At 53.6% G+C, this 17,672-nt stretch overlaps 1 protein-coding gene across 7 annotated transcripts in view; it reads right to left on the reverse strand.

Moving 5' to 3' along the window:
- slc12a7b (solute carrier family 12 member 7b) overlaps positions 1-17,672 on the reverse strand; it is a 38,564-nt gene that overhangs the window by 3,920 nt on the left and 16,972 nt on the right. For 5 of the 7 annotated variants that reach the window (XR_003889890.1, XR_003889889.1, XM_029843117.1 and 2 more), the window contains exons 2-23: positions 13,343-13,437; positions 13,060-13,188; positions 11,746-11,892; positions 10,469-10,523; positions 9,553-9,683; positions 9,227-9,468; positions 8,197-8,408; positions 7,935-8,102; positions 7,759-7,857; positions 7,027-7,084; positions 6,504-6,678; positions 6,311-6,429; positions 6,129-6,227; positions 5,213-5,332; positions 4,837-4,941; positions 4,269-4,437; positions 3,881-4,076; positions 3,327-3,496; positions 3,122-3,253; positions 2,804-2,911; positions 1,269-1,373; positions 80-255 (exon numbers count right to left, since the gene is read on the reverse strand). Coding sequence is in view for 5 of the 7 variants with exons in the window: in XM_029843114.1 (XP_029698974.1) it covers positions 80-255; positions 1,269-1,373; positions 2,804-2,911; positions 3,122-3,253; positions 3,327-3,496; positions 3,881-4,076; positions 4,269-4,437; positions 4,837-4,941; positions 5,213-5,332; positions 6,129-6,227; positions 6,311-6,429; positions 6,504-6,678; positions 7,027-7,084; positions 7,759-7,857; positions 7,935-8,102; positions 8,197-8,408; positions 9,227-9,468; positions 9,553-9,683; positions 10,469-10,523; positions 11,746-11,892; positions 13,060-13,188; positions 13,343-13,437 (3,010 nt within the window). In the remaining 2 variants the exon portion in view is untranslated. The remainder of the gene's footprint in view (positions 1-79; positions 256-1,268; positions 1,374-2,803; positions 2,912-3,121; positions 3,254-3,326; positions 3,497-3,880; positions 4,077-4,268; positions 4,438-4,836; positions 4,942-5,212; positions 5,333-6,128; positions 6,228-6,310; positions 6,430-6,503; positions 6,679-7,026; positions 7,085-7,758; positions 7,858-7,934; positions 8,103-8,196; positions 8,409-9,226; positions 9,469-9,552; positions 9,684-10,468; positions 10,524-11,745; positions 11,893-13,059; positions 13,189-13,342; positions 13,438-17,672) is intronic. The other 2 variants (XM_029843116.1, XM_029843115.1) reach the window with 1 other exon arrangement.

Raw genomic sequence — 17,672 nt, forward strand, 5'->3', positions numbered from 1 at the left:
ACAGCTTCTTCAGCACAAAAGCCAACAAATGAAGTGTTGGATGTCAAAGAAAAGGGGGAATTCCCCACTGCTCACTCACGGCTTCATGTTGAACAGGTCCCGGATCGCCACGCTGGCGCTGGCCTCTCGGCTGCGGATGCGTTCTGAGAAGAGCTTGTCCTTGGTCCAGGTCATGTGGACCCGCTCCGGCTCGCCGTCGGCCTTCTCAGCCACGGCGGCGTGCGACGCCGTGTTCCTGTCGTGGATGAGCTGGGCCTGAGGCACAGAGGCGGGGCTACGTTAGCGGGGTTAGCACGGGAGGGAGGGCTGCTACGGTGAGGCTCGCAAACAACAACAACAACAACAACAACTAAGCCTTGGAAGGGGGGCGAGGGCAGGACAGAAACAGGACAGCAGAACCAGCCTGTGAGCACGTCCCGGGTTCTACAGCTGAGAGGCGCCGCTGTCACTCACCAGTCAGACCAGTGGATCCTCATCATGCTAAACATCACAGCAGCTTCAGGGGGAAACTGATCCCGTTCTGTTTTACGCTGAAAACACGGATTTCTGATGCACTTTTATCTTTATGCCCACGCCGGCGTGAAGCCATCGGCCGCCTGAGTGTTGAGCGCAGCAGCGTCGGACACGTGCACGCGATGCAGGCTAAAGATGCTAACGAGGGCACAGGATTGTCTAACATGGAGAAGGGTTGCACCTGTATGCCGCTGTGCACGTGGCTGTGCACGTGGCTGTGCACGTGGCTGTGCACGTGGCTGTGCACAGACAACGTGCACAGCGGCTTCATCCCCAGACTGCCTCGCCACCTCTGTTAGCATAGCATGCTAACATTTAGGATGAAGCTGCAGTGGGGAAAACAGTGGTCCAGATTTCTGAGACAATACAGTGCAATCTTCCCAGGGGAAGAGGGCGCACTGGGAAAAGGCAGCCGGGAACAGACAGTCGGGAACAGGCAGCCGGGAAAAGGCAGCCGGGAACACAAAGTTGGCTCCATCCAGGCTGTGGCTGCAGCTCCAGTCTGGACTGTGATGCTGGAGCAGCCGTTAGCATCATGACGGGGAGCTAACGCACGTTACACCACCAGAGGACAGATGGGAGCTCGGCCTCTCAATAGGCCACAAAAGTTATTCTCTTCAACCAATTAGATTCCAGAGTCTAGATTTGGAGTTCTTTGGGAACTCTCAGCCTAAGATGGCGTCCAGAGCTTCAGCTTTGTAACCACCAGCCTGGGGGGCGACAGCGAGGGGCCGGGGGGGTGAGTAGGGGGCTACCTCATCCTCCTGAGTGTCGTCCATCAGCGACGACTGTCGGCTGAGGCCGGCGCCCGGGTTCTTCCTCCGGATGGAGCTACGCGATTCATCAGTGATACTCTGAATCTGAACATTAACGAGGTGGGAAGAGGTCGGGAGGTGAACAAGAGCGTTCCACACAGCAGGAGGCCACTGTCACTAAGATAGCCCGAACCCTGACCCTGACCCTGACCCTAGCCCTGACCCTAACCCTGACCCTAGCCCTGACCCTAGCCCTGACCCTAACCCTAGCCCTGACCCTAACCATGACCCTAGCCCTGACCCTAGCCCTGACCCTGACCCTAACCCTGACCCTAGCCCTGACCCTAGCCCTGACCCTAACCCTAGCCCTGACCCTAACCCTAGCCCTGACCCTGACCCTAACCCTGACCCTAACCCTGACCCTGACCCTAACCCTAGCCCTGACCCCTAACCCTGACCCTGACCCTAACCCTAGCCCTGACCCTAACCCTAGCCCTGACCCTGACCCTAACCCTAGCCCTGACCCTAACCCTGACCCTGACCCTAACCCTAACCCTAGCCCTGACCCTGACCCTAACCCTAGCCCTGACCCTAGCCCTGACCCTAACCCTAGCCCTGACCCTGACCCTGACCCTGACCCTGACCCTAACCCTGACCCTAACCCTGACCCTAACCCTAACCCTAGCCCTGACCCTAACCCTAGCCCTGACCCTGACCCTGACCCTGACCCTCCCAGTGATCTACTGCGTGATCAACCAGAACTGAGGGAGGGCGTTGGATATTGGCAATAATCTGACCTGTAACATATTAATTAGGTGCGTTGTGATGAGAGCACACTAACGGGGAGAAAGATGAGTACATTCAGTCAGAGGAACAGACAGTGTTCATGTGTTCACGTGTTCATGTGTTCACGTGTTCATGTGTTTATGTGTTCACGTGTTCATGTGTTCACGTGTTCATGTGTTCACGTGTTCATGTGTTTATGTGTTCATGTGTTCACGTGTTCATGTGTTCACGTGTTCATGTGTTCATGTGTTCACGTGTTCATGTGTTCACGTGTTCACGTGTTCATGTGTTCACGTGTTCATGTGTTCACGTGTTCATGTGTTCACGTGTTCACGTGTTTATGTGTTCACGTGTTCATGTGTTCACGTGTTCATGTGTTCACGTGTTCACGTGTTCACGTGTTCATGTGTTTACGTGTTCATGTGTTCACGTGTTCATGTGTTCACGTGTTCATGTGTTCATGTGTTCACGTGTTCACGTGTTTATGTGTTCACGTGTTCACGTGTTCATGTGTTTATGTGTTCATGTGTTTATGTGTTCACGTGTTCATGTGTTTATGTGTTCATGTGTTTATGTGTTCATGTGTTCACGTGTTCATGTGTTCATGTGTTCACGTGTTCATGTGTTCACGTGTTCACGTGTTTATGTGTTCACGTGTTCATGTGTTTATGTGTTCATGTGTTCACGGGTTCATGTGTTCACGTGTTCATAAGGTGGCGAGGAGCGCCGGGGGGCGGCGGCCACATTACCTCCCTCTCCCTCTCCGTCCTGGACAGCTGCATCTGCTTCAGCATCTGGGACCTCTGCTCCATCACCAGCGTCTTCTCGTAGGTGAAGGCCGATATGTCGTTGTCGTGCTGCAGACACAAGTCCAGGAAAAGTCCCGTAAGAGCTCCAACTCACCCAAACCCGGTCTTTACGGCCACCAGGGGGCGCGAGAGCGCAGGTTGAGGTGCTGCCACGCTGAGGAGATGCTCATCAACCGCCCCCCCCCCGTGGACCATGAAGGTCTCATGCTTCGAGGGGCCACCTGCCGCCCGTAGACAGCGGTTTCCCTGTGAACGCACCATTTCCACAACTTCCACTTGTGCATCCAGCCGCAGGTGGTAGAGGAACATCTGGAGGTCTTTCTTCATCTGGATGCTGTTGTCATCCATCTGGGCCACCGTGAAGATCCTCATCTTACACTTTCTCCAGACCTTGTGGATGCGAAGACACAGATGAAGGGACGGGAAAACGAGACGCGTCGGGAGAACAGCAGGAGACGCCGACCTTGTGTTGGCGGAGGAGAAAGGGCAGCAGCATCAGCAGGCCTCCGTCGTGGACCACCCACCACACGTCGATGGTGCCCTCAGCCAGCCGGTCCTGGTTGCCTGGGAAACTGTCCACGTTCTTGGCCACCAGCAAAGCCTGGTGAGCGGTTGTGGTCTCCCGCACCGTCTCTGCATGAAGGTTTGAGGAACGTTACTCTGAGATGGTGGTGACCTTTCCCAACTCTGAAGGTGGGCTTCCTGCCTAACCCTGACCCTAACCCAACCCTAACCCTAACCCAACCCTAACCCTAACCCAACCCTAACCCTAACCCAACCCTAACCCTAGCCCTAGCCCAACCCTAACCCTAACCCTAGCCCAACCCTAACCCTAACCCTAACCCTAGCCCTAGCCCAACCCTAACCCTAACCCTAGCCCAACCCTAACCCTAACCCTAGCCCTAGCCCAACCCTAACCCTAACCCAACCCTAACCCTAACCCTAACCCTAACCCAACCCTAACCCTAACCCAACCCCTCATCACACATGTGCAGGGACATAATTAGCATCAGGCACCTATGAAGTTCCTCCAGGACCGGGCGTCGCTGGACTGCCTCCAGTTCCCGGGCCAGGCCATGAGGACCGTGTTGTGCTTCATCCCTCCCAGCCCTGCCGACTGGATGAGGTGGGAGAAGCCGTCTCTGAGGTTGGAGGACACCACAACGTGGCAGAAGCCTTTGGTCCGCTCCGCAGCCATGGAGGTTTTGATGTTCTGGACACAGAGACACACACAGGCTCGTCTCCAGGGCTCTCCTGCTCAATCTCATCATATATCAACGTACATAAAAGATCTGAGGCTACGTTGAGGGATGGGAGCTGGGAGCTCGCTTTAAATCCCCAAATACGGAGTCTCGGCTTGACTCGGTTACTCAGAGGTTTAGGATGACAACGGTTCCTCCTGTACCTGCTCGGCCTTCTTGGCCTCGGACTCCTTGGTCAGATACGTCCCCTCCAAGATGTTCCCCACGATGGTTAACCCTTTTCCTGCCTTCAGCTGCGTGGTGAAGGACAGCAGACGAGGGTGCTTCACCACTTGTTCTGAGTCCATGTTGAGGAGGACCAACAGCTGAGGCCTGCAGGGACCAACAGCACCAAGAACCTTCAGATGGGACGTTACTCAGACGCTCTGGAGGAGCTTCACGATCATCAGTCTGAATCAAACATGGTCAGCAGACGACACTGCATCAGCCCGTGAGCTTCCAGAGCCAAGGACCACTTGGTTAACTTGGTTAACTTGGTTAACTTGGAGGTCCTGAAGAATTGATCCATTTAGAGTAAACACAGCTTAGAAAGACGTGCTGGACAGGAAGTCCCCTCCTGGACAGGAAGTCCCCTCCTGGAGAGGAAGTCCCCTCCTGGAGAGGAAGTCCTCTCCGGGCTGCTGACGTAACCTCCGGCACCTGAGCCCCCACACGTGCACCTGAGCCCCCACACGTGCACCTGAGCCCCCACATGTGCACTCTCTTCAGTACCTCCAGTTCTTGGTGTGCGGTGGCGCCTCCTCCAGGCGAATCAGAGCAAAGCGCGCTGCGTTGAGCGACAGACCGCGGATCCCGTCTCCCCACTCCTTCTCGGCCCTGGACTCACACGGAGAACAGACCAGGAGAGATGAGACAGGGTCAGGGTCAGGGTCAGGGTCAGGGTGAGGGTCAGGGTTAGGGTCAGGGTCAGGGTGAGGGTCAGGGTTAGGGTTAGGGTCAGGGTTAGGGTCAGGGTTAGGGTCAGGGTTAGGGTCAGGGTAAGGGTTAGGGTTAGGGTTAGGGTCAGGGTTAGGGTTAGGGTGAGGGTCAGGGTGAGGGTTAGGGTTAGGGTCAGGGTCAGGGTCAGGGTCAGGCGAGGTGGGCTCACCCTCTGTACTCGATGTACTTGTAGATGCAGCTGGCGATGGCCATGGCCACGATGGCGTAGTACCAGGAGGAGATGAACATCAGAGCCAGACACAAGCTCATTCCCAGGAAAGACAGAGTCCTGATGGGAAAAGGAGCCAAAGAGCTTTGGGGGACACACTTGGGAGGTGGCTAAAGTCCGCCGACATCATCGGGCTTTGACCTCGTCAACCTCTGAAGGGAGCCAACCGGTCCGAACCGGTTTATGAGCTTTACCCAGAGGAAGTGAGGTCAACGCACTTCCTCTGGGTAAAGCCATACATTGACCATACATTTCTTTGTCTTTGATCTTTCACAGGAGCACCAAGATCAAAAGTACAGTTCAGCAATCCCAGAAGGTTTGTGAGGTGGAGGAACCTCTTCCTGGTTCGGGATTCTATCCTAGCGACTGTTTCTTTACATTTTTAAAGTGTCCAAAACTAACGAGCGTTCCGTCAGCGCGACAAAACACGTCAACCTTCCGGTGACGCTAACAGACGGGTGATGCTAACAGGCCGTGATGCTAACAGACCGTGATGCTAACAGACCGTGATGCTAACAGGCCGGTGATGCTAACAGACGGGTGATGCTAACAGACCGTGATGCTAACAGACCGTGATGCTAACAGACCGTGATGCTAACAGGCCGTGATGCTAACAGACCGTGATGCTAACAGACCGTGATGCTAACAGGCCGTGATGCTAACAGACCGTGATGCTAACAGGCCGGTGATGCTAACAGACGGGTGATGCTAACAGACCGTGATGCTAACAGACCGTGATGCTAACAGACCGTGATGCTAACAGACCGTGATGCTAACAGGCCGTGATGCTAACAGGCCGTGATGCTAACAGACCGTGATGCTAACAGACCGTGATGCTAACGAGAGGAGCCCTCACCAGTGGTAGTATCGGAAGCGCGGCCGCCAGTTGGGCGTGCGCAGCAGCGTCTGGACGGCACACGCCAGGTTAACAAACAGATAACACATGAGAAAAAACCTGCAAGACAACAAACACAACCCTGAGCTCATCGTCTCATCTGACCAGACCGGTTTCATCCAGTTCGTGGGTGGAAAACTGACATGGAGAGAATGGGAGCAACCGCGTCCAGAGAGGCGATGAGGATTCCGATCTCACAGATGGCGGCGGTCAGCAGCAGAGCCCAGGTGGGCTCTCCGTTAGCTTTGCCATGACCGAACACCTAAAACACACAAAGCGCTGCCTGTGAAACACGTCTGATGGAGAAGAAGACCTGGATGGAACAACGGCCCCAACCTGCAGGAAGGGCACGATGCCGTCGCGGGCGATGGCCTGCAGCAGGCGGGGGGCGCCGGTCAGACTCTGCAGTCCTGCTCCACAGCAGGAGAAGAAGGATCCGATCACAATGACCCAGGGAGACGGCCAGGACAGGGTCCCGATCACAAGGTTCCCCTTCACCGAGTCACCAAACCTGGAACGTACAGGTGCCTTTGACCTCCAAATACCTCCAAGGGTCAGGGTTAGGGGTTAGGGGTCAGGGGTTAGGGCTAGGGGTCAGGGTTAGGGTCAGAGGTTAGAGGGTTAGGGCTAGGGGTCAGGGTTAGGGTTAGGGTCAGAGGTTAGAGGGTTAGGGTCAGGGGTTAGAGGGTTAGGGGTCAGGGTTAGGGTTAGGGTTAGGGTTAGGGTCAGGGTCAGGGTTAGCCCTAATAAGCCCGATGATGAACATGCAGGCGTGTTAATAAATACATCTGAAGCAGAAATCATCCAAAAGAATCCCGGAGGCGTCAGTAGCTCGTCCACGGGAGCTCCTGGTTCTTACTTGTCTCGGAGCAGAACTCCCTCGATGCAGGCACCAAACAGAACCACGCAGGTCATGTCTGTGGCAGAGCTCAGGACGTCTTTATGTCAGACCATCCAGTGGTTCAGCGTCTGTGTCTCTGCATCTGTATCCCTGTCTGTATCTCTATCTCTGTCTCAGGGTCTGTATCTCTGTATCTGGGTCTGTATCTCTGGGTCTGTATCTCTGGGTCTGTATCTCTGTGTCTGTGACTGTATCTCTATCTGTATCTCTATCTGTATCTCTGGGTCTGTGTCTGTATCTCTGGGTCTGTGTCTGTATCTCTGGGTCTGTATCTCTGTGTCTGTATCTCTGGATCTGTGTCTCTGGGTCTGTGTCTCTGTATCTCTATCTGTATCTCTGGGTCTGGGTCTGTATCTCTGGGTCTGTATCTCTGTGTCTGTGACTGTATCTCTATCTGTATCTCTGTGTCTGTATCTCTGGGTCTGTGTCTGTATCTCTGGGTCTGTGTCTGTATCTCTGGGTCTGTATCTCTGTGTCTGTATCTCTGGATCTGTGTCTCTGGGTCTGTGTCTCTGTATCTCTATCTGTATCTCTGGGTCTGTGTCTGTATCTCTGGGTCTGTATCTCTGTGTCTGTGACTGTATCTCTATCTGTATCTCTGTGTCTGTATCTCTGTATCTGTGTCTGTATCTCTGGGTCTGTGTCTCTGTGTCTGTGTAGTCGTAGGCAGCTGCCAGGCTACAAGGATACAGATGATGGAGGTGGTCACGATAGCCAGGATGGTCCCAACAGGAATAGACTTCTGGGCGTCCCGCAGGTCACCTGACCGGTTTGAACCGGCCATTATGCCTGAGGGGTCGGTGACAGGACAAGATGATCCAACCTGCGACGTTCCGGCTTCTCCGGAAACGGAAACGAATACTCACCAGTGACAGATGGGAAGTAAATGCCGACCAACAACGTGAAGAAAGTAGCGATGTCGTTGACGACGTAGGGCATTTTGATGTCCTCGGCAGCATCGCTGCCCCCAACCGAGGGCAGCTCCTCGCGAGCCACCAGCATGGCCCGCGGGCCGTACTGGGACCACATGTTCTCTGCACGTCAAGACAACATCTGAGGTGACACCAGAGCTTCTCTACCTCACAACAACCAGGTTCCTTCCACGTGTCGTTGGAAGGTCGTCCTCACCTGAGATGACTCTGCTCCTCAGTCCAGGAATTCCCTGCATGAGCGTCAAGTTGTTGTTGGCAAAATAGTCGTTGCAGGTGGCGTTGAGCTCGGGGCCGTCGCAGAACAGCGACCACAGCCGGGTGGTCACGCTCACGTTAGCCACCACCTCAGTCTTCAGGCACCGGTCAAAGTTGTGGTTCTGCAGAGTCCGGTTCCCCAACATGCACACGCTGCATGAAAGGACAGATCCTGATTATGGGCTAGGGTCAGGGTCAGGGTTAGGGTCAGGGTCAGGGTTAGGGTCAGGGTCAGGGGTAGGGTCAGGGGTTAGGGTCAGGGTTAGGGTCAGGGTCAGGGTCAGGGTTAGGGTCAGGGTCAGGGGTAGGGTCAGGGTCAGGGGTTAGGGTTAGGGTCAGGGGTTAGGGTCAGGGTTAGGGTCAGGGCTAGGGTCAGGGGTTAGGGTTAGGGTCAGGGTTAGGGTCAGGGTTAGGGGTTAGGGCTAGGGTTAGAGGGTTAGGGGTCAGGGTCAGGGTCAGGGTTAGGGTTAGGGCTAGGGCTAGGGCTAGGGTCAGGGTTAGGGCTAGGGTCAGGGGTTAGGGCTAGGGTTAGAGGGTTAGGGGTTAGGGTCAGGGTTTAGGGTCAGGGTTAGGGGTTAGGGCTAGGGTCAGGGTTAGGGGTTAGGGGTTAGGGCTAGGGTTAGGGTCAGGGTTAGGGCTAGGGTCAGGGGTTAGGGCTAGGGTTAGAGGGTTAGGGGTTAGGGTCAGGGTCAGGGTTAGGGGTTAGGGCTAGGGTCAGGGTTAGGGGTTAGGGGTTAGGGCTAGGGTCAGGGTTAGCCGCACACCCTGAGGGCTGCAGACCTCCGGATGCTAACGTGATGCTATTGTTTCATACGCTCAAAGAACGCTGTTGTAAGCTAAAAAAGCCTCATATTATAACTACTACTATAACTATAACTACTACTATAACTATAACTACTACTATACCTACTACTATAACTATATTATAACTATTTACACGTAAATGATCAACAATTCTTGCATGGACTCACGGGAAGTCGGGCGGCTCAAAGACGGTCTTGATGACTCCAGCATAAATTGCAAGAATGGAGAGAATGACACAAGCGAGGAAGACGAGTGCGAGCTTGTTGACGTATTTGACCCCCACGAAGACCACCAAGGACATGAGGGCCAGGCAGCAGGTGCCGTACACACGCATGTTGTTCAGGAGCGCTCCAGCTTCATCCTCCTTCTTCTCCGCCACAAAGATGGCAGCTTTAGGCACAATGTAGGTCTGGAGCAGAGGGGGGAAGCCCAGAAGACATTGTTGAAGCCTCCATGTGACGGGACCCTTCCAGACCATCCACAGGTGACTCACCAGAAGAATCTCTATCGTACCCAGGATGTACATGGAGCCAGCAAAGGTGGTGCCCAGGTAGAAACAGAGACCCACAGCTCCACCAAACTCTGGTCCTAAAGATCTAGAAATCATGTAGTAGGAGCCTCCAGCTGGGACAGAAGGGAGGGAAGTTCCTTAGATCCTCGGACAGAGATGTCTCAACACGTCCTGAACCCTTTCATCCATCCACCCTTTCATCCTTCATCCATCCATCAACCCTAACCCTAACTAACTAACTAACTAACCCCAACCAGTCCAGATTTGAGCTGCTCTCTTCATGACTAGAAACATCTTCATCCATCACATCCTCCAGGAACCCCCACTGGTTCCCAGTCAGGTCTTAAATTGAACTTAACATCCTCCTGCTAACCCTGGAGCCACTCAGATCTTTGCTCCTCCATAGAGATGATGATGCTAACAATGGCTCCAACAAAAGATGCCTCAGTGTCCTGCATGAATAATTAGGCAGCTAAGGTTTCAGTGCTCAAGGTCACGTAATCTATGAGCAACACCAGCTAATGCAGCTAATGCAGCTAATGTAGCTTCTGCAGCTTCTGTAGCTTCTGCAGCCTCTGTAGCTAATGTAGCTTCTGCAGCTAATGTAGCTTCTGCAGCTAATGCAGCTTCTGCAGCGAATGCAGCTAATGTAGCTTCTGCAGCTTCTGTAGCTAATGCAGCTTCTGTAGCTTCTGCAGCCTCTGTAGCTTCTGTAGCTAATGTAGCTTCTGTAGCTTCTGCAGCTAATGCAGCTTCTGTAGCTTCTGCAGCGCTCCACGCAGCACCAAGGCTACCTGGGAAAACACCTGAAGCTACTTTAATTACGGACTTCTAGAGGCATACACACACACACACACACACACACACACACACACACACACACACACACACACCTTACCTGGCACGACACCATTGGTAGCGATTGCACTCATGGAAATAGCCGTGAGCATGGTCTGGAAGGCAGGAGAGGAGGAACATTAGACTGAACCAGTTCAGGGATTTAGGTTCTAACTCTGGCGGATGCTAATGGGCATGCTAATGGGGATGCTAATGGGGAGGCCGTGATAAAAATAAGGTTTTACTTCAGCATCTTTGTCAGGAGGGAGCAGGAAGCCACGAAGAGGCTGCACACGATAAAGCTTAAAGCATCCGGTTTTAAAGTGGCACCAAAGCTGGAGTAAAGCCAATTAGACGCTAAATTTAACCTCCACTGAAGTTTGACACATTTTATTCCAGCAGTCTAAGAACAAGGACTTAAAGCTGGTTTCTTGTTCTGACTGTCGGAAGGCTCCAAAACCAGAAAGGAGCCAGAATGATCTGAATCCACTGATTTGGTGGTGGTGGGTCAGTACTTTCCCTGAGTGCACGCTGTAATCCATTATCTGTCCTGGAGGACGATAAAGCTCACACTCTGGGAGGATTACACACCAAGCTGTCAGCAGCAGGCATCAGACCTGCGTCAGAGGAACGCTGAGCAACCAGGAGCAGCAGAAATGATGCGTCTGCTCAGTGGTTGTCCTCCAGAGTCCTGTGACAGCAGAGAAGCTGCTGAGCTGAGGGACACCAAACACCAGCTCAGCTGTAGCGTTCACTCTGGGATTCCAGCAGAAATGAACATGTTTGCCAGCAGCTTGAGGTTTGTCTTACACCAGATGACGACCCTCAGCGAAGTCAGAAGGTTTTTCTGGACCCATTTTGCTGTTTCAGCCTCATGCTGCAGAAACGCTGAAGTTCTTGTTTGACCTCAGAACGACACAGTCACAACAAACTAGATGTTTTTCTCCTCAGTTCCTCTCTTCCTTCTCTTCTGGAGCTTTCTACACCTTGACTGGAGTCAAAAATAAACTGTCGGATGGTAATTTCAGCCGACTGAACTTGCTGACGAAGCATATCGATAACAACCAAGACAGAAGGTCAGAAGAGCCGCCTCCCCATCTCAGAGGTCAGAGGTCAGATCCTGAGGCAGCGCGGCCTCCGTCGCTGTGGAAGGGGACAAATGTGGAGAAGCAACAGTCTTCCATCAGCTGGGCGCTACCCGAGCTGAGGAGGTCTGCGGAGGTCACCTCTCCTTACCAGGGGCATCGTGCTCGGGACCTCTGGGGTGTCTCCTTCCAACAGCCTGGAGCCGTTTAGCTCTGGAGCCAATCAAACATGTCTGAGCGCCTGGATACTCACGCAAGAACAACACAACCCCACGATGGCCATCGACTCCAGGATGCCCGCTGTGCCCACAATCCAGGTCAGCCGGAGAAACAGGATGACGCCCAGAATGTTCTGGAGGCAGGGCAGGTAGACCCCCATGAAGGTCCCCATCTGAGGGCTCTAGAGCAGCAAGGAAGGCAAAATCAAAGACTGAGTCTGTCACCATGGAGACGGCATAAATAAAGGGCTGAACAGAGGGTTCAGGAGGACGGGAGGCTGGAGATGAAGGTGCACGTGGATGGACAGATGTAAAGGGGGGGAGGGAGGGGGAGAGAGAGGGAGGGAGAGAGGGGGAGAGAGAGGGAGGGAGAGAGGGGGAGAGAGAGGGGGAAAGGGAGAGGGAGGGAGAGAGGGGGGAGAGGGAGAGGGAGGGAGAGAGGGGGAGAGGGAGAGGGGAGGGAGAGGGAGAGAGGGTGGGAGAGGGAGGGAGAGAGAGGGGGAGAGGGAGGGAGGGGGAGGGAGGAGGTGGAGAGGGAGGGAGAGGGAGAGGGAAGGGAGAGAGGGAGAGGGAGGGGGAGGGAGAGGGGGGAGAGAGGGGGAGAGGGAGGAGAGAGGGGAGAGGGAGAGAGGAGGGGAGAGAGGGAGGGAGAGAGGGGGAGAGGAAGGGAGAGAGGGGAGAGAGAGGGAGGGAGAGGGGGGGAGAGGGAGAGAGGGGGAGAGAGGGAGGGAGAGGGGGGAGAGGAGGGAGAGGGAGAGAGGGGGGAGAGGGAGGAGAGGAGGGGGGGAGAAGGAGAGGGAGAGGGGGAGAGGGAGGGAGGGGGAGGAGAGAGAGAGAGGGTGGGAGAGAGAGGGCGAGGGATGGGAGGGAGGAAGTGAGAGGGTGGGAGGGGGAGGAGAGAGAGAGAGAGAGGGTGGGAGAGAGAGGGAGAGAGGGAGAGAGGGAGGGAGGAAGTGAGAGGGTGGGAGGGGGAGAGAGAGGGTGGGAGCATGAATGAGAGTCCCCTCTGACTATAACTTGTGACTGTGGGAGCTGTCAATCACTGAGCTGTCAATCACTGAGCTGTCAATCATGGAGCTGTCAATCACTGAGCTGTCAATCATGGAGCTGTCAATCACTGAGCTGTCAATCATGGAGCTGTCAATCATTGAGCTGTCAATCATGGAGCTGTCAATCATTGAGCTGTCAATCATGGAGCTGTCAATTACTGAGCTCGGATGCCTCAATAACTCTGTAAACATTTTTTGACCATTTGAACCTTTGATATTTTTCTTCTGGCTCTGCTGAAGCTAAACATCAACGCCGAGTCCACCTGGACCCGGAGAGGAGCCAGACCTTTCTCTCAGTACCTTCACAGCTTTCTTTTTGGCACCTTCCTCCTCTTCCTCCTCGTGTTCTTGGGCTCCCTGGGTCAGGTTGGTGTAGTTGGCCAGTTTATTGAGGAGCGAGGACACCATGGGGTTGCTGTCCATCTCCTCCTGTAACACGGATCAACAGATTTAACCTCCCTCGTTGGGACGGGGGCAGCTAATCCATGCTAACTGATGCACAGAGCGGTTGGTTCTAGCTACAACTAGAACGGAGACACTCGTGTTGGTTCCTCCTGAACATCTCGTCCATCACAGGTCTCACCTCAAAGAGGGCCATGTTGGTGCCGTCGTAGCTGTTGTTCTTGTCATTGTCGGTATTGTTGATAAAAGGGCTGTTTTCCTTTGGAACGCCGTCACCTGCGAACACAAGTCACCTGGCTGGAGATGATTCCCAGGACACAAGCAGGACATCAGCATTTAAGGGTTAGGGTTAGGGCCTGTGTCCAGGCGGCTGGACGAGAGCGTCGGAGGACGAGTCCCCCAGAATACTGTGAGAACGCGTGAAGCTCGGGAGGACTGTGAGCGGTCCTCTGACCTTCAGAGGTCGTCCTGAAGGAGCAACGGATACGACTGCCGACATCTTCTCACAACACATGGAGTCACTGTCACACCACCTAACCTAACCCTAACCCTAACCCTAACCAACTAACTATCTTCTGCTCTGGCCCGTCAGCAGGAGCCTGAAGTTGAATGTGATCCACCAGAGATCCAGCACGGATCTTCACAGCCATATGGACGTATACAGGATGGAGATCTGGGCATCAGAGTGGAAGCTCAACAATCCTTGTCCCACCTTCGTGCCATCAACTAGTCACACAAGGAGAAGATGGCAGCTGCCACAAACCCTCCCAGGAGGAAGTGAGCACGCAGACAGGAAGTGAGCACGCAGACAGGAAGTGATCCGCACTTGTGAGGGTGAAAACGGCGTGTCCACATCTGTCTCCCTGTGTTCGTTAGGTGAACAGTCCTGAGGGACGTGGTCCACATTCCCACAGATGTTAGCAGCCTCAGGACCAGACACGGACCACGAGCCTCCTCTCAGGGAGTGAGCTGCCGAGCTGGGATGGCGACCACATCGTCAGCAACAACCAGGACTAGATCCTGGAGCCGACCCAGATCCACTGGGCCAGGAGCCGGAAACCTGAGCAGAGAGGAGAGGCCGGCGGCACCAGAAGGCTGTAGAGGGAGACACGGAACGTTGGCAGACTGGCTGTGCTGGGTTCTGCTGGGTTCTACTGGGTTCTACTGGGTTCTGCTGGTTTGGGGAGATGTTTGAAAGAGCGGCTCCTTCCACCGTCTATCAGGGGTGGGCAAATCCATTCCTCGAGGGTTCAATCCAAGGGTTGCATCCTACCAGGCAGGAAATGCTTTCACCAAGGTAAATGGAACCCCAGGTGAAAGTCTTTACCTGTAGGACAGAAGGTCTGGCTCGGATACGGCCCTCGAGGACTGGATTTGCCCACCCCTGGTCTAACCCTAACCCTCTAACCCTAACCCCTGGTCTAACCCTAACCCTAACCCTAACCCCTGGTCTAACCCTAACCCTAACCCTAACCCCTGGTCTAACCCTAACCCTGACCCTAACCCCCTAACCCTAACCCCTGGTCTAACCCTAACCCTATCCCTAACCCCTGGTCTAACCCTAACCCTGACCCTAACCCCTGGTCTAACCCTAACCCTGACCCTAACCCCTGATCTAACCCTAACCCTGACCCTAACCCCCTAACCCTAACCCCTGGTCTAACCCTAACCCTATCCCTAACCCCTGGTCTAACCCTAACCCTGACCCTAACCCCTGGTCTAACCCTAACCCTATCCCTAACCCCTGGTCTAACCCTAACCCTAACCCTAACCCCTGGTCTAACCCTAACCCTAACCCTAACCCCTGGTCTAACCCTAACCCCTGGTCTAACCCTAACCCTAACCCTAACCCCTGGTCTAACCCTAACCCTGACCCTAACCCCCTAACCCCTGGTCTAACCCTAACCCCTGGTCTAACCCTAACCCTGACCCTAACCCCTGGTCTAACCCTAACCCTGGTCTAACCCTAACCCCTGGTCTAACCCTAACCCCTGGTCTAACCCTAACCCTGGTCTAACCCTAACCCTGTAACCCTAACCCCCTTTAATAATCACATCAGCATCTCATTCATGTAGTCGCTGTAGTTTAGTCGTAGTTTAGCCGTAGTTTAGTTGTAGTTCAGCTGTGGTTTAGCCGTAGTTTAGCCGTAGTTTAGCTGTGGTTTAGCTGTAGTTTAGTTGTAGTTTAGCTGAGGTTTAGACGTAGTTTAGTCGTAGTTTGGGGCGACGTCCTGAGCAGGAACACAAGCGTTTTTAATCCAGTCATGTTGCATTACGCAATCGAGCAAGTGAGCGGTGACTTTGAGTGTCCTCCCTGCCCGTGCACGCTCAACCGTGCACGCTCAACCGTGCGCACATCTGATCCTCCACCGGTGCTGGTTTCCATCCTCAGCTGTTACACAACAGGCAGTGAAGAGCACAGCCACATCACCTGGTCTCCTGCCTCCTAAACTGGTTTCTGCCTTTTTCATCGTGGAAGCTGCAGCAGAACTTCTGCAGGTCCAATCAGGTCAGAGCAGCTCAGCCTCAGAACGGACCCTGTCCTATTTATAGCCGCTAAGCTGCACACGGTGACAATGCGCTAATCTGCCTAGCACGTCCACGTTAGCCTTCAGGTCAAGAAAGATCCCAAATGATCAACAATCAAAAATCACTTTGTTCTGATTAAGAACCTGAAGAACCTGAAGAACCTGAAGGCTGGAAATGACCTGCAGAGCTGCACAACTGCTGCTTTATGTCCAAACATCTTCCTTATTTCAGGACACCTCAGGACACCTCAGGGGTCTTCAGGGAGGATTTCCTCAATCAAATGAGAAAACTTCTGCTCCGCTAACGAGGCGTCGCTAAAACATTAGCGTCACTAAAACATTAGCTTCAACAAGATGAAAGGACAGAACAGCTGCATCAGCATCCTGAACTAGAGCAGATCTTCTCCAAACTCACCCTTCTGTCGAGCGCCTCCCCTCGGCTCCATTCTGAGGGGCAAAGCTGACAAACTAGATGGGGGGGGGGGGGGGGGGTCCAAGCAGTCGCCCCTGTGGGACTCCAGTAACGGGGCGCCGAGCGAGAGGCAGAGTTGGGAGAGCTGCCGGTGCCGAGTGGATGTGTGAGGATCAGTGTGTGAGTGTTTAGAGCGGCCTGTGATGACGGCGTCACCGACATCATCCACACATCATAGAGCAGCCCAACACACACACACACACACACACACACACACACACACACACCCTTCCCTTAACCTCCCTGAGCGGCTGATCCCTGTTACACATAAGCAGCCTTGTGAACACACACACACACGCACACACACACACACACACACACACACACACACACACACACACACACACACACACACACACACACACACACACACAGGGGGAGGAGCGATGGACAGACAGATACAGCATGTGGAGCCCTTTGTAAAAGGCTTCATCATCTCCGTTTTAGAACATTTTGGGTTCAGATGCTTCGTGTCTGCAGGAGGTTCTGGGTGTGAAGAGCATCACTGAAGCGGACCACCTCATGCTAGCGGTGCTGCCAGGACGACGGGTTTGATTACAGCTCTGAGCTCCGTGTGTGCAGCAGACACGAGCTCGACCTTCAGTCGGACTCCTGAGCAGCTCGTCAGGCTGCTGAGAGGCTTCCTGAAAGGTGAAGGCAGGAACCAGGAAGTGATGAGCAGGTGACAGGAGCTCAACGGTGCCCATCAGTCAGGAGCAGCAGCTCTGAGGCGTCGCTGCTCTGAGGCGTCGCTGCTCTGCTGCCTGCACATTAATCTGCACATCTAAGAACATGTCAAGTAGGAACTAAACGCTTAACAGGATTAAGCTAATCCGGAACCTTTTATACAGCACAGGAGCTCCGTTTCAGGTGTCCTTGACCACCGCTGTCCTCTTTAAACGTCCACTCAGCAAACGCTGCCTGGACTGTGACACCTTAACTGTAACGGTGCTAACGCTAATGCTAACGCTACCACTTCACAATTGGGCTGATTGTTTTTTCTGTGTGACTTTAATCACAGGTTTCTAGTTTTATACCACACAAAATACTCTCCGTCTCAAATTGAGACGTCTTTGTTTACCATGTTTATGATGATGGCTATTTTTAATTGTATTTTTTGGGAAGATGCAGAGTTGTTATTGTAATTTTAACTTTAGTCATTTGTTTCCACCTGAACAGCTGATTAATGTTCGACTTTATTAGGACGTTTCAGTAAAGCAGCAGTTAATTCAAGGTCGTCTGTGACCAGGAGATCCAGGAGACCAAACATCTTCTGAGCATCAATCAAGTGTCCATGTCAAGGTCACTGCGAGTTAAACAATGGTGACCACCAGCGCCAGCGAGTTAATGGTCAGCGTTCTAAGTTTAACCTAACCCTAACCTAACCCTAACCTAACCCTAACCTAACCCTAACCTTAACCCTAACCTAACCCTAACCTAACCCTAACCTTAACCCTAACCTAACCCTAACCTAACCTTAACCTAACCCTAACCCTAACCCTAACATAACCC

Source organism: Takifugu rubripes, chromosome 10 (assembly GCF_901000725.2).
Source record: "Takifugu rubripes chromosome 10, fTakRub1.2, whole genome shotgun sequence".
In the NCBI taxonomy this organism is placed as follows: domain Eukaryota; kingdom Metazoa; phylum Chordata; class Actinopteri; order Tetraodontiformes; family Tetraodontidae; genus Takifugu; species Takifugu rubripes.